The sequence below is a fragment of the Somniosus microcephalus genome, chromosome 10 (genome assembly GCF_052327205.1).
Source record: "Somniosus microcephalus isolate GS21.2 chromosome 10, FLI_Smic_1.0, whole genome shotgun sequence".
NCBI classification, from domain to species: Eukaryota; Metazoa; Chordata; class Chondrichthyes; order Squaliformes; family Somniosidae; genus Somniosus; species Somniosus microcephalus.
The window spans coordinates 134,220,868-134,237,328 of record NC_140996.1 but is presented as its reverse complement, the minus strand read 5'-3'; the positions used below and the strand labels follow the sequence as shown (position 1 = coordinate 134,237,328).

At 44.5% G+C, this 16,461-nt stretch overlaps 1 protein-coding gene across 2 annotated transcripts in view; it reads left to right on the top strand.

Moving 5' to 3' along the window:
* The window catches only part of eed (embryonic ectoderm development), a 40,582-nt gene extending 24,383 nt beyond the window's left edge, over window positions 1-16,199 (top strand). For both annotated transcript variants that reach the window (XM_085998818.1, XM_085998817.1), the window contains 7 exons: window positions 8,173-8,254; window positions 9,241-9,332; window positions 11,050-11,183; window positions 13,130-13,235; window positions 14,471-14,629; window positions 15,105-15,178; window positions 15,852-16,199. In XM_085998818.1, the coding sequence (XP_085854944.1) occupies window positions 8,173-8,254; window positions 9,241-9,332; window positions 11,050-11,183; window positions 13,130-13,235; window positions 14,471-14,629; window positions 15,105-15,178; window positions 15,852-15,978 (774 nt within the window). In that variant the 3' untranslated portion in view covers window positions 15,979-16,199. The remainder of the gene's footprint in view (window positions 1-8,172; window positions 8,255-9,240; window positions 9,333-11,049; window positions 11,184-13,129; window positions 13,236-14,470; window positions 14,630-15,104; window positions 15,179-15,851) is intronic.
* The last annotated feature ends 262 nt before the right edge of the window (window positions 16,200-16,461 follow it).

The following is a 16,461-nucleotide window of genomic DNA, read 5'->3' as shown; positions in this document are numbered from 1 at the left end:
TTGCGGGCACCTCTGGAGAATGCCGAGGATTACCGCAACCAGAAGGGCTACCATTCGCTCAACGTCCAGCTGGTGTGTGACCACAGGCAGCTCATCCTAGCTGTCAATGCCCGCTTTCCAGGCAGCAGCCACGATGCCTTCATCCTGCGACAGACTTCTGTGGCAGACATGTTCCAGGCCCAGCCTCACCCACGAGGATGGCTTCTCGGGGACGAAGGCTATCCTTTGTGTACCTGGCTGATGACCCCACTCCGTGCACCCAGCACCCCTGCTGAAGAGGGATACAACGACAGCCATCAAGCGACCAGGAACATCATTGAGCAAACAATCGGCGTCTTGAAGCAACGGTTCCGCTGTCTGGATCGTTCCGGTGGAGCCCTACAATATTCCCCGGAGCGAGTCCCCCATTTCGTGGTCGTGTGCTGCATGCTGCACAACCTGGCTATCCGCAGGACTCGGCCACTGCCACCAGAGATTGGAGGACCACAGGAGGAGGAGGAGGAGGACCAGCACAGGAGGGAGGCAGAAAGTGCAAGGGCCGCCCGTCGCCGGCTTATTGAACGTTGGTTCTAGGCCCCCTCTCGGGGAATGGCTTGTGCCAATGTCACCAGATGAATTTAGCCGCTCCACAAGCCCTCAGCCGAGCAGGGCAACCAGGACTTGCAAAAAAAAAAGCATGCACAGTGCGATTTAAGAACATTAATTTATTGCAAACCTCTGCCCTTCCCACATTACAACCTCATGTGGAGAAGCCCCCTCCAAAAACACAAAACTAACAGTCTCGGCCTTACAAAAACACAACTACACCAGTCTCGGCCTTTCAACAAACACAAAGCATTGGTGCAGACCTTCTACTTTTTGCCCTGCGAGGGCGATGCCTTTCGCATCCGTGACTGGCCCCTGCCCGCCCTGCAGCTCCTCCTCAATGGGACCCCAGTGGCTGCAGCAAGGCTGGGGGAAGGCTGCTGAGGGTCAGATGGCGAGACGGCAGATGTCCTTGGGGGTCGGCCTGCACCAGCTCTGGCCCTGGAGGGTCCGGCTGCTGACTGCTCCAACTCTGCTTGGGCGGCAGCAGTCTGTCCAGCGGCTCGTGGCAGCTGCAATGGCGGAGTGGCAGTGTCGGCTGCAGGAATGGTGCCAACCTGACAGATCGCAGGTACTCCCTGGTCGCCTGATACATTGGCACTCGCACGGGCCAGCACTGCAGCATGCGCAGCAAACAGCTGAAGAACAGACTGCTGGGCTGCTGCTGCGCGGCGAGTGCCCTGGCGATGCCTGGCCGATCCAGCGAGGGTGGCAGCAGTTAGTGCCCGTGTGGCCCTGGTCTGTGTCCGCATGACACCAGTCAGTGAATGAACGGCACGACTGAGCACTTGGCTCGAAGCCGCCTGTGCTGCCGCGAAGTCCTGCAGACTCCTGGCCTGTGCTGCACTGAATTGTTGCAGACTCCTGGCCTGTGCTGCTCTGAATTCCTGCACACTCCTTGACAGAGACTCAATGGAGTCAGGCATCCTTGCCACTGCAGCCATGAGCTCAGTGTGCCTGCGCTCAGCCTGGACGGCCATTTCCTCCAGGAGCCGGACCTCCTCTGCGCTCACCGTCGCAGGACTGGAGGCCGCACTCACCCTCTGGGGAGAAGTCCGCCGAGCTTCCCCACCCCTCCCGCGTTGCTGCAGGCCGTTGGGCCCCGGAGCTTCACTCTCCTCCGACCCTTCCCCCCGGCTCCCCTCCAGGGAAGACGTGTCCCCTTCATCGCCATAGGCTGGCGCGGCTGAGGGTGGCACTGATGGGCCGGCTTCCTCTTCGAATTTGGATTTGCTGACAGTGGCAGCTTGAGGGCCCGCCTCCTCACCTGGCGATTCACCATCTGAAAGCAGGGAGGCACAAGAGTAGCTTTAGAGTGAGGACAGGGTGGCAGCGAGGGAGGCATGAGTGCTGCCATGCACTGCATTGGTCGGACAGTGGCAAAGGATGCTGATCTGATGCGCAAGTGGAAAGAGCGAGGTCAAAAAGGTGATGCCCTTACCATTGGTGCCCAGAACAGGGTCGGCATCTCCACTGGCGACGGGGCCAATCAGCCGGCCTGCCATAATGCGCTCCACACGCTGGTCGAGGTCGGAGAGCTCTTTGACGTCAGGACTGCCTCCCCCGGTCTCCCGTAGCTTCCTCCGGTTGTGCGCCACCTTGGCCTGCAAGAGAAAGGACGGCCTCTAAGTACAGTGTGAAGCCCTGATCTTGTCTGCACTGCCTCCCATGGTGGACTGGCCCTGACAGTGTGAAGCCCTGATCTTGTCTGCAATGCCTCCCATGGTCGAATATCTTGTACAGTGTGTAAAGTGCTGAATGTGCAAGTGATTTTCATGACAGTCCCATAGCTGCTGGATGAGGGCTGGCCATTTGGGCTTTCAGGTCCCTTTGCCCATAAACTGAGGTGCACATGCAGGGATGAGGAGGACACTGGAAAGGGTACTCACCCTGACAACCTGAGTGAGGTCGTTGAACTTTTTCCGGCATTGCACAGGAGTCCTGGCAACCACGCTGTTGGAAGTCACCCTGTTTGAGACCTCCCTCCAGGCTTTCCGGTAGGCGCTGGGCAGCGGCCTCCTGCCACTTTCTGGGAACAGAACATGGCGCCTGCGCTCCACTCCGCCAACCAGCACCCTCAGGTCACCGTCGCTGAAGCGCTGCGCTCTCTCCCTGGCCTTCTCCATAGCCCTGGGCGTTGTGCAGATGAAGCCGAAGTGGTCAGGCCTAGCTTGAGGGCTGCAGTGTGCAGGGCGTGGCAGCCAAACAAATCCACCCTCCCCCTTTTACGTAACATAAGAGAACATAAGAAATAGGAGCAGGAGTAGGCCAATCGGCCCCTCGAGCCTGCTCCACCATTCAATAAGATCATGGCTGATCTGACCCTAACCTCAAATCTTCTATCACTCTGCATCCAACCTAACCCATGTGATCTCCCAGGAGAGGCGAAAAACCAGATAAAGACCCAATGGCCAATTTGGGAGAAAAAAATCTGGGAAATTCCTCTCCGACCCATCTAGGCGATCGAAATTCTTCCAGGAGATCACTCTGTCCCTATATTTTCTACAGTACTTACCTTCTGTAAAGGCGATCTCCACCCCAGCCAGGAACAGGAATAAAACCATCTCCTGAAATCTAACAGAATTAGAACACAGTAGGAGCAGAACAAGGCTACACGGCCCCTGGGCCCACTCCACTACCCACAGGGCCATGACCATTCCGAACCTAGACTCATGTCCAATTTCCTGCCCGCTCCCCGTAACCCTTAATTCCTTTTACTTCGAGGAAACTATCTATTTCTGTTTTAAATTTATTTAATGATGTAGCTTCCACAGCTTTCTGGGGCAGCAAATTCCACAAACCTACCACCCTCTGAGTGAAGAAGTTTCTCCTCATCTCAGTTTTGAATGAGCAGCCCCTTATTTTAAGATTATGCCCCCTAGTTCTAGTTTCACCCTTCATTGGGAACATCCTCACCGCATCCACCCGATCAAGCCCCTTCACAATCTTATATGTTTCAATAAGATCGCCTCTCATTCTTCTGAACTCCAATGAGTAGAGTCCCAATCTACTCAACCTCTCATATGACCACCCCCTCATCCCCGGGATTAACCGAGTGAACCTTCTTTGTACTGACTCGAGAGCAAGTATGTCTTTTCTTAAGTATGGACACCAAAACTGTATGCAGTATTCCAGGTGCGGCCTCACCAATACCTTGTACAACTGCAGCAATACCTCCCTGTTTTTATATTCCAACCCCCTAGCAATAAAAGCCAACATTCCATTGGCCTTAATCACTTGCTGCACCTGCATACTAACTTTTTGAGTTTCGTGCACCAGGACCCCCAGATCCCTTTGTACTACAGTACTTTCCAGTTTCTTGCCATTAAGATAATAACTTGCTCTATGATTTTTCCTGCCAAAGTGCATAACCTCACACTTTCCAGTATTGTATTCCATCTGCCAAATCTCTGCCCACTTACTTAGCCTGTCTATGTCCCTTTGCAGGTTTTTTATGTCCTCCTCACTCACTACTTTCCCTCCCATCTTTGTATCATCTGCAAACTTTGATATGTTACACTCGGTCCCCTCCTCCAAATCGTTAATATAGATTGTAAAGAGTTGGGGACCCAGCACTGACCCCTGCGGAACACCACTAGTTACTGGTTGCCAATCTGAGAACGAACCATTTATCCCAACTCTCTGCTTTCTGTTAGAGAGCCAATCCTCCACCCACGCCAGAATATTACCCCCAATCCCGTGATTTTTTATCTTGAGCAATAATCTTTTGTGTGGCACCTTGTCAAATGCCTTTTGGAAGTCTAAATACACTACGTCCACTGGTTCCCCTTTATCCACCCTGTATGTTACTTCCTCAAAAAACTCAAGCAAATTTGTTAAACATGACTTCCCCTTCATGAAACCATGCTGAGTTTGTCCTATTAAATTATGTTTATCCAAATGTCCCGTTACTGTCTCCTTAATAATGGACTCTAACATTTTACCAACCACAGATGTTAGGCTAACAGGTCTATAGTTTCCAGCCTTCTGCCTACTACCCTTTTTAAATAAGGGTGTTACATTAGCAGTTTTCCAATCTGCCGGGACCTTTGCTGAGTCCAGTGAGTTTTGGAAAATTATTACCAATGCATCCACAATCCCTACCGCTACTTCCCTCAAGACCCTAGGATGCAAGCCATCAGGTCCAGGGGATTTATCCGCCTTGAGTCCCATTATTTTACCAAGTACCACTTCCTTAGTGATTTTAATGGTATTTAGTTCCTCCCCCCCTAGAGCCCCCTGTTTGTCCAGTGTTGGGATATTCTTAGTGTCCTCTACTGTAAAGACTGATACAAAATAATTGTTCAGTGTTTTTGCCATCTCCATGTTTCCCACCATTAATTTCCCGGTCTCATCCTCTAAGGGACCAACATTTACTTTAGCCACCCTTTTTCTTTTTATATAACTATAGAAACTTTTACTGTCTGTTTTTATATTTTTTGCTAATTTACTTTCATAATCTATCTTCCCTTTCTTAATCAATCTTTTTGTTATTTTTTGCTGTCTTTTAAAGACTTCCCAATCTTCCATCCTCCCACTAGATTTGGCTACCTTATATGCCCTTGTTTTTAGTCGGATACTATCCTTAATTACTTTACTTAGCCACGGATGGCTATCTTTTCTTTTACACCCTTTTTTCCTCAGTGGAATATATATTTTTTGGAAGTTGTAAAATAACTCCTTAAATGTACACCACTGGTCATGTACCGTCTTACCCTTTAATCTATTTTCCCAGTCCACTCTAATTAATTCCGCTCTCATACCTTCATAGTCTCCTTTATTCAAGCTCAGCACGCTTGTTTGAGATCCAACCTTCTCACCCTCTAATTGAATATGGAACTCAACCATGTTATGGTCACTCATTCCAAGGGGATCCTTTACTAGGACATTTTTAATTAATCCTGTCTCATTACACAGGACCAAATCTAAGGTTGCTTGCCCCCTGGTCGGTTCAGTTACATACTGCTCAAGAAACCCATCCCTAATACACTCAATGAACTCTTCCTCAAGGCTGCTCTGCCCAATTTGATTTGTCCAGTTAATATGATAAATAAAATCCCCCATAATTATAGCTGTTCCCTTATTACAAGCCTCAACTATTTCCTGATTAATACTCCGTCCAACAGAGTTGCAACTGTTCGGAGGCCTATAGACTACACCCACTAGTGTTTTTTTCCCCTTATTATTCCTTACCTCCACCCAAACTGTTTCACTATCCTGCTCCTTTGACCCAATATCATTTCTCTATTATAGTGATTCCTTCCTTTATTAACATAGCCACCCCACCTCCTCTCCCTGCCTGTCCTTCCTGATTGTTAAATAACCTGGTATGTTTAATTCCCAGTCATGGTCACCCTGCAGCCATGTTTCTGTAATGGCCACAAGATCATACCCATATGTCATTATTTGTGCCGTTAACTCATTCATTTTGTTACGAATGCTACGTGCATTCAGATAAAGAACTTTCAAATATGTTTTGTAACACTTAGTTCCTGTTTTTTCCCTTTTTAGTACTTTACTTTTTACTCCATACCTTCTGTCCCTTCCTGACACATTCTGTTTTTTAATTCCCCCACTGCTACCTAAGTCTATGACCTTCTCTGTTGTCATTTCTATTATTTGCTCTCTAGAAACCTCCCCCCCACTAATTAGTTTAAAGCCCTCTCTACAGCCCTAGTTATATGATTCGCCAGGACTCTAGTCCCAGCACTGGCCAAGTGGAGTCCGTCCCAACAGAACAGCTCCCTCCTGTCCCAGTACTGGTGCCAGTGTCCCAAGAAGCAAAACCCATTTCTCCCACACCAGTCTTTGAGCCACGCATTTAACTCTTTAATTTTATTTATCCTAGCCAAATTCGCTCGTGGCTCAGGTAATAACCCAGAGATTATTACCCTTGAGGTTCTGTTTTTTAATTTGACCCCTAGCTGCTCATACTCCTTTAACAGAACCGTCTTCCTTGTCCTATCTACGTCGTTTGTACCAACATGGACCACGACAACTGGATCCTCCCCCTCCCACTCCAAGTTTCTTTCCAGCCCAGAAGAGATGTCCTTAACCCTGGCACCGGGCAGGCAACACAGCCTTCGGGACTCCCGCTCTTGACTGCAGAGAACCCTATCTATCCCCCTAATGATACTATCCCCTACCACTACAACATTTCGTTTTACTCCCTCCACTTGAATGGCCCCCTGTACCACGGTGCTGTGGCCAGGTTGCTCATCCTCCCTGCAGTCCCCGCTTCCGCCCTCACAGGGAGTAAGAACCTCGATCCTGCTGGACAAGAACAAGGGCTGCGTCTCCTTCAACACTACATCCTGGATCCCTGTACCTTCCTCACTCGTAGTCACACCGTCCTGTCCCTGACCACGGACTACATCTGCAGTAATTAACTTCATAGGTGTGACCATCTCCTGAAACATAGAGTCCAGGAACTTCTCCCCCTCCCTGATGTGTCGCAGTGTCCGAAGCTCAGTCTCAAGCTCCATAACATGGAACTTGAGTTCCTCTAGCAGCAAACACTTGTCGCAGATGTAATCACCGTGAGCCTCAATGGGGTTCACCAGCTCCCACATCTCGCAACAGTAACACATCACCTGCTCCATTCTATATAATTAATTTAATTTCTTATTATTAGTTATGAAGACCCTGCCCAGATATATATGATAATATCACACCACTATTCAATAGGACTTACCAACTTAAAGGTATGAAAGAGAAGAGAAGGAAGAAAACCAACCAACCAGCTGATCACCAACCTCCTCCTTGAATACTGTCTGTGGAGCCTGTTTGGTTGACTCGTCTCGCTGCTCCACCTCCGCAGTGCTGTCTACGCCTGGGAGTGGGGAATAAAACAGAGCAAAAAACACACCCTCACCTCCCACTTATCCGAACTCTCCCACTTAGCAAAACTCCAAGAGCTGACCGGCGCCAGAGTGTCTGCCGTCAATCAGCAACTCGCCGCACCTGCGCTGCGCCCGGCCTCGGGGGTATCGCTCAGCACCGCCGGCTTAGCGCCTAAAGATAGTCGTGCATCGCCTGTTTTTGCGCAGCAGCAACCTCTTGGGGCGATGCGACTGAATATCGGCGAAGGTGGTGCGAACTTGCGCTGGGCGCAAACTTTAGCGGGCGCCTGACTTTAGCGCCCCGAACGTGGCTATACTGAATTTCTAGGCCCTATTGTTTGATAAGATGATGAAGAAAATATCTCTGCACTAACTTACAAAATTGCTTTAATTTGAAAATATAAAACCTGAATACAACTTCCACAAGGAGCTACAAAAGGGAAATGTATGATCAGTGGATAAGGCCTGTCTATTAGTACTATTATTTCTGGTGTCAAAGATGGTGATGCTTATGATGCCTTGTATTTCATTTGGGAAGTATTTTGAATTTTGGAAAACTGTTGAAAATCAAAAGGTTGCAAAGCACACTGATGCTTTAATACTCAAGTTTTTATTTTCAGTCGGTAAGTTGCTGCATTTCAAAGGAACAGAATAACTTCATGATTAATTTTAATTCCTAAAATGTATTTACTATTCATTGTGCATGAAACTGATCTGGTTTTCTTCCCTTTTTTATTGATTGTAGCACTATGTTGGACATGGTAATGCAATCAATGAGCTGAAATTCCACCCCAGAGAGCCAAATCTCCTGCTTTCTGTAAGCAAAGGTAAGATAGCAATTAAGATGAACTAGTTTTAAATTGTGCTCTTAGGTTCCAGTAGAGTGGTGGTATGTGAGTTTGTATCTGGAATCTCCTTGATGCTGAACTGCAGGTTCAGCAATGCTGCTGGATGGAATTGCTGAGCTGAAGCCTTTGGGAGGGGAGAGGGATTTGAGGTAATGTTGCCATGGGTTGCTCCTGTCGTCATATCCCAGCCACCAGCCTGAGCAGAAGGATGCTGTAGTAATTGTGGCATGGGAAGAAGAAATTAACTTGGAAAGGAATAAGTTGAAAATAAAGTTCTTGCATTACAATCTACATCCTTTGTAGAGTTTTTGAAACATGTGCCAGGGGAATGCTTGTCTGTTCTTATGACCTTTTCACGATAAAGGTGTAAATTAATAGGGTGTATATATACTAAGTTTTGTGTCTAAATAATGTAGAAATGTAAATCATTGTAGAAAACCAAAAATGTGCTGATTGGTCCATGCAATATCCGGTCACATTCTCGTACACCAACCAGATCCCCCAAATCAATTTCACAAAGATTCAAGGCAGTCATGTTAGATTTTGTGCGTACTTGGTGTTTTCCCCTGTTTCATCTGATTTTCCGCATACTCAACATTTAAAAAGAGATGCTGCTTCTCCCCACCTGTTTTCGCTCCTGGGCCAGCTGAGCCTCTCTATCTTGATTTGAAGATTCAGCAAATTTTTTAATTCAAAATTGATTTATTGTCTCCTATTGATATTTTTTTGATACTTTGTAGCAGTGATGTTATAGCTTCTATCATAAGTTTAAAAATAAGTTTGTGTCAATATTACATGGTACAATAATCACTTTTTAAAAATGTAGTGCACAAGTGAGTGCTGTTGAAGACTTGTAACTCAATCTGGACTCTGGGAGCCTGTAGCTTATCAAAATGATAAAAACTGTACAGTTTCTGTGAAGTAATCCATCTGAAAGGCTAAATGGAACCTGTGCTTCACACTAGATCATGCTCTAAGGTTTTGGAACATCCAGACAGACACTTTAGTTGCAATATTTGGAGGTGTGGAAGGACATCGAGATGAGGTTCTCAGTGCAGTAAGTGACCAGTGATATTCTGTGCTGTTCCATTATTTGGCTTCTGTTGGTAACCTGAACATTCCATTCAAGACAATATTACTTATCTGTGTTGAGTTTGCACAACATTCTATAGTAATGACCGATGACATAGCGGCACTATTTAGACTCCTAAGGGTTTAATGATAAAATGCAGGAAGTGTATTGAAAGATAAGGAGTTGCTCTTGAGTTTGCGTGAGTCAACGGCAAGATGATCTAGAGGGAACTCTACGTTGTCTGACTTCTAAGTGCTACATGTTGCAATATGTTTCATTTCTTGAGTACTTGTGTTTTCTCTTAATGCCGTTGCACATGGGGAGTTAAGATTATGGACAAGATTCTGGTCAAGAAAGGATAAATCGGGGATGGGTGGAGAGGAGGGAGTACGGAGAATAGGGATAGTGTAGCCCAGAAGCACACTTAGCCAGTGGGTGTTAGGAAGTCTGCGAGATGTCCTCTGGAGGGCAGAGTTGACTGCAATGTAGAAAATGTTGCTCAGGGGGTTGTTCACATCCACAAAAATGTTGCTTAGTTGTGGGGGGCGGGTGGAGCAATGTGCATAGTGGGTTGGAAAGGTCACGCACAAAATCCTGATCATTGTGCACACCTTCCCCAATCATCAAAATGTTACTTGATGTGGGGATGAACAGCGTACAGATTGTTGCTCAGCAAGGTATGGCAAAATATTTAAGTGGGTTGGGGGAGGGTTTATCCAAAAATTCCTGCTTCGTGAAGGGGGCTCCCCAATACAAAATTATGCTCATTGTAGGGAGGGGGAAACCATGTATGAAATGTTTCTTAGAGGGGGAGGAGCATGGGCCAAAGTGCAGTGGGGCCGAGGGTCCAAAATGTCATGGGGCCGTTGGGTTGAAGTGCATCAAGGCACTGAAGCTCCCTTATCCATCTAAGTGGGTAAGGGGAGATTGAAGGAAAAGGCTTACTTATTTGTAGAATTGATGGGTGAGGCTACATGTCTGGCTGCACATGAAGAAAGAGCTTGCATTTATATAGTGCCTTTCTCAACCTCAGGCTGTCCCAAAGCTAATGAAGTACTTTTGAAGCATAATCACTGTTGCCATGCAGGGAAATGTGGTAGTCACACAGCAAGGTCCCACAAACAGCAGGGAGATAATGACTGAATAATCTGACTGTTGGTTGAGGGATGAATATTGGTCAGGACACCAGGAGAACTGCCCTACTCTTCTTTGAATAGTGCATGGAGACCTTTTACATTCACCCAAGAGGGCAGATGAGGCCTTAGCCTAACGTCTCATCTGAAAGATGGCACCTCTGACCGTGCAGTACCGAGTGTTGTGCTGAAATGTCAGCCTAGATTATGTGCTCAAGTTTCTGGAGTGGGACGTGAACCCACAATCTTCAGACTCTGGTGAAAGTGCTACCACTGAGCTAAGAGTGATGCTGAAATCCGACATAACAGTCCAGAGGCAGCCAGCAATGGACCCACCAGTTGGTAGGTATGTGGGACATTGCTATTCTAATTAATGTTACTGTGATGCATTTAAAATGGAAATTGGACATTTACATTGATGCATAACTGGTACCACAGGTACACGTTGACACTTATAATGGTTTTTCAATAGAGAGCCTGATGTAAAAATAAAAGACATGTTGCGACCCACTCAACATTTTCAGTATATAAAATAGATTGTGGTGTTATATGTTTTTCTTTGTTTGCAGGATTTTGATCTCCTTGGAGAAAAAATAATGTCTTGTGGCATGGATCATTCCCTTAAACTGTGGCGAATCAACTCAGAAAGGATGCTAAAAGCTATTAAAGCATCGAATGAATATAACCCAAGTAAAACAAACAGGTAACCGTTATATACTTCAACCCTCAGCCCTGTTCATATCACGTGCCTGGACTTGTTTTCGCTATTACTAATTTATTTTGTTGTGGAACTGGCTGCTTTTTGCTGCCTTCACAGATGGGAAAACCGAGCTCTTAAAAACACTACCTTACTACAGTGCCTGGTGCAGAGTCTATATTGGATGTATTTTTTTTTTTTAAAAGGACCTTACTCAATCTAGTAAGATAGCAAAAACTTTCATGCTGATATCTTTGGTTTGAATTTACACTTCCATGGTTTACAAAAATGTGATCTCAATATTAATTTCCCATACAGTTGGTATTATAAATGGACTTCTTTATCTTACTCATGCATGACTTCAAATGGTGACTCTTTAATTTTACGTCTGTCTATATAACGTAATAAAAATCTGAACATTTTCACCCATTTCCAGTGTCAGCTTTTCCATTATGAATTCATATGTTCACATTCGTACTGGAAACTCTGGTTTTATGTTTCCCAGCTCCTCAGCTTGTACTGTAAAGGGACTCCTATGTTGTAACTAATTCTACTTCTCTGCTTTCTAAGCTGTTATACATTTTTGCACAAGTACCTCGATCAATAGTAGGTAGGTCTTGATCAATGTTCCTTTTAAGCTGTACAGCTGCGCAGCACTCTGGAAGACCTGCACAGCCGGCTCACCGGCTTTTAAATGCAAAAACTGCACATGCACCGATTTTTGAGTGGGCCACACAGCTCGTTAAAGGGGCCGTGCAGCTCAAAAGTTACAGGGAACATTGGTATTGATGCTCTTGTTTACTCCCCTTTTACCTGCCTCATGGACTTTTCCTTTACCTTTTATCCCAGTTGGAATCGCTGTACAAGCTAGCAAAGGAAGATCTAAAATTTTATCAAAGCTCCATAGACTTTGTTTATATTTTAAAAAACGATTGTAACTGTCTTATGACCCTTGTAACATGCACATTAAGGAAACTGTGGAAATACTCCTTTGATGTGTCAGAGATAATTAGCTGAGCCATATACATGGTGAAAGTCCCAAGTTTGATCCCTGGTCTGTTGTGGGTTAGCTGATTTCAATTGCGAGGTGCACTGCAGTTGACCTCACTACCCCTGGTTAAGGATGGGAAAACCAATAAATCTGCTCCTAACTGCTTTCCAGAGACCCTTGAAGGAAGTGCACGTATGTTGACGTCAGGTGACAATAGACTGGGCTTAGCTGTGATTTCTCCATTTCCCCATCCCTCCTCCATCCAGTCTAGCCTTTCACAGGAAGAATGACCGCTTGGACGAAGTACCGGAGTTCGATTGATGGTGTAATAACCCTGAGCAACCTCAAATCAATACCTTCAGCAGTGGAGAAAGAATGTTTTTAAAAATACTTCAAGTATGATTTTTAACAACAAAGTTCTTTGCCTAATTGGAGTGTTGATTTTGCAGAGTTAGTACCACACTCACTTGAATTAGAAAATTGTGGATTCCAGCTCCACTCCAGGACTGTGGCTCACAATCTAGATTGAAATTCCAATACAATGTTGCAGGAGTGCTACATTGTCAGAGCTGCCATTTTTTGGACATTAAACTGACCTTGTTGACCAGGTAGATTTTAAAGATCCCTTGGTACAACAGTATTTGGAGAACATCACTGCTCTCTTGATGTCCTGGCTAATGATCCTCAACCAAAACTGACTGATCATTCATGTCATTGCTGTTTGTGGCTGGTTGCTGTGCCCCTGTTGCCTACATAATTACTATTGCACATCAAAAGTAATTCATTGTGTATGAAGATGTTGGTGAGATGTGATAAGCCGCTACATAAATGCAAGTCGTTTTTAATGATGTTACGTTCTGAACACCATTAACCATGTCCATGGTCTTGTCTTGAGTTATTTCAGAGGAGAGATGGAACTTTATTTTTTTACTATTCATAAAAATGTCCTTTTGGATTGTAGGCCATTTGTATCGCAGAAAATCCATTTCCCAGATTTCTCCACAAGGGACATACACAGGAATTATGTGGACTGTGTGCGGTGGCTTGGAGATCTGATATTATCAAAGGTAAACATTTTGTTCCTGTTTGCAGCATTCATTTGGCTAAAGGTAAGAAATTTCTTCATAGAGGGTGGTGAATCTTTGGAATTCTCTACTCCAGAGGGCTGTGGAGGCTCAGTCATTGGGTATATTCAAAACAGAAGTCGATAAATTTCTGACTAGTAAGGGCATCAAGGGATATGACGATTGGGCTGGTGAATGGTGTTGAGGCAGAAGATCAGCCATGATCTCATTGAATGGCGGAGCAGGCTTGAAGGGCCAAATGGCCTACTCCTGCTCCTAGTTCTTGTGTTCTTAAACGTTGTCTGAACTTTTACCCTCCAAGTCTCCATGTTTATGGGAATCTACTTAGATAATTTTGGTGGCTAAATTATAAATTGGTGGCCTTTCTTATTGTGATTATATTGGAGTAGGGTTGTAAGCCTGTTCCAGGTCAGGCCTACAACACTATGCCACCTGTGCCCAGTTCCAGAGCACGGTGGCAAAGTGGTTAGCACTGTTGCCTCACAGCGCCAGGGACCCGGGTTCGAATCCAGCCTCGGGTGACTGTGTGGAGTTTGCACATTCTCCCCGTGTTTGCGTGGGTTTTCTCCGGGTGCTCCGGTTTCCTCCCACAGTCCAAAAATGTGCGGGTTAGGTTGATTGGCTATGATAAATTGACCCTTAGTGTTAGGGGGATTAAATACGCGGGGATAGGGTGGGATATGTGTTGGTGTAGGGGTTACAGGGATCGGGTGGGATATGTGTCGGTGCAGGCTCGATGGGCCGAAATGGCCTCTATCTGCACTGTGGGATTTCTGTGATTTCTGTGAACTCCAATAGGTTTGTCAAACAGAATTTCCCTTTCATAAAATGGGCGCATAGTGATGAGTGACTTTTTTTCCAGGAAAAGGTGTGCAGAAATTAAAACCTAGCTTTTGGTCATCTGCCCTAATTTCTCCTAAGATGGCTTGGTGTCAAATTTTGTTTACTATCCTATGAAGCTCCTTGGAAATTTTGCTACACTAAAGGTGCTATATAAATGCACCTTTGTTGTACGGTGGATTTCTGTTGATTAAGAACTGCATTTTAGAAAGAACCTTAAGATGAGTGTTAAGTATTACAAAAGATTTCAGTGAATTTCTAATAAAATTAATTGATTTATTTTGACCTGGGTCAGATAAACTGAAATTGTTATAGTTCAGCTTGTATGCACAAGGACCACGAGCAGTGATTTTAAAAAACGATGTTATCTATTTCAGTCTTGCGAAAATGCCATTGTGTGCTGGAAACCTAGCAAAATCGAAGATGACATTGATCGAATAAAACCAAATGAATCAAATGTGACTATACTGGGAAGATTTGATTACAGTCAGTGTGATATCTGGTACATGAGGTTCTCAATGGACTTCTGGCAGAAGGTAAGAATGAAGTATGCAGAAGTGCACTTAAAATATTCAGTTAAGTATAATTTAGAAGTATATTCCCATTCTGCAGCAGAGTTTACTACTCAATCATTCTGAGGTAAGTGGTTGCCAATAACCCTCCCATAGGTTATGATCTTCCTTGTTTGTTGAAAGAAGTTCAATATCTACACAGAACAATCATGGAGGGGAGGGGGGAGAAGGATTAGGATCACGCAAGTGCTGCTGCCCCTTTATTAAATTTGTGTCGTGGGCAGTCGAGTGGCCTTCTCCTACTTCACTGTTTTGTTAAGGCTTTTTGAGTGGATTGTCGCCATTAATTACTGAAGAGGTTTTTGATCTCCCGATAATAAGTAATATAAGATATCTCTTTGAAATCAACATATTTAAAGATACTATTGTTGTCTTACCTTTTTGTCAGTGGTTTCTTTGAAACTATTCAACTATTACAATCTAGATTTCTTTTTAAAAGATGCTGGCTTTAGGTAATCAAGTTGGAAAACTCTATGTGTGGGACCTTGAAGTGGAAGACCCTCATAAGGCTAAGTTAGTATTTTCTCATCTTATTTTGTAAATGACTTTTGCCAAAATCAAGGCAGCAGATAATGTGGTTTCTCAGGGTTAAGCAGTTCTCCAGCAGTTTTGAAATCATGGACTTACTGCTTTCTATGGAGCCTGCTTTCCAAAAATGTCAAGATTCTGATGAGACATCTTTTACTTAATAAAATGGAGACTACTTTAAGCAGATTTCATTCTTCCACCTCTCACACCCTATATAATTTAACATTTTAAAAAAGCTTTTTTTATTTAGATTTGCTTCCACATAAAAACGAATTGTCCGGTGGTTTAAAATACTGTACATTTAATCTCTTTCCTCCCCCCCCCCCCCCCCCCCCCATTTTAACCATATCAATGGCAACCCTCGCCTGGAGAAGCAGCTAGTTAAACCACTCCTAGGCCTTTGCTGGTGCTGCTCTTAATCAACTGCTTAGTTAATAAGGAATTGCTTGGAGTGACTGAAGCTCAGATTTTCTAGACTTCCGTGTGAGGAAGTGTCTTGACTTTTGTACAGCTGACATTAGAACTTGCAACATGGAGAAGTCCAAGTCCATTCTGTGGCATACCATTTGCAAATACCACCATGGTGAGCTGCTGCACTTTTTTTGATACTGCAATTAAGCTTTCAACTATTTTGTAATTTAATTGTTTTTTTTCTTAGATGCACAACATTGGCTTATCCGAAATGCACTGCAGCCATACGACAAACCAGTTTTAGCAGAGATAGCAGTATTCTCATCGCTGTATGTGATGATGCCACTATCTGGCGCTGGGACAGACTTCGATAAAAAAAAATTAATCATGTTCCAAATTTAGTGAATTTAGCATATTATCTGTGTACCAGTGACATTGAATATTTTCTCAGCTTGCTTTGCCCAGTTATACATTTTGTCAAAGGAATCTTATTGTTTGTGCATATCTGCTAATGCATACTGTGTAGTTGAGTTTGACTTTTCCTTTTGTGCTGCTTGTTGCTTTTATTCTGCTGTCAATAAAATATATTTTTTTATATGTTGTCTGCCTGTATGTATATGCTGTTTATAAATCCTTTGACAATATCATTTACAATTAAAATAAAACCTGTATAAATACGTTTAAACTACTGGGTCCCTCTAAATAACAGTTAACGGCACAATAGCTGATGTCAAAAGCTAAATTATTTTTTTTCCTCTATGGTACCATTGTAGCCTAAGGAATAAGTGCCTAGTCTCCAACCAAATCTTTGTGGGTTTAAGTCCTGGAAAAAGTTGCGTAGATTTACTAGGACATTA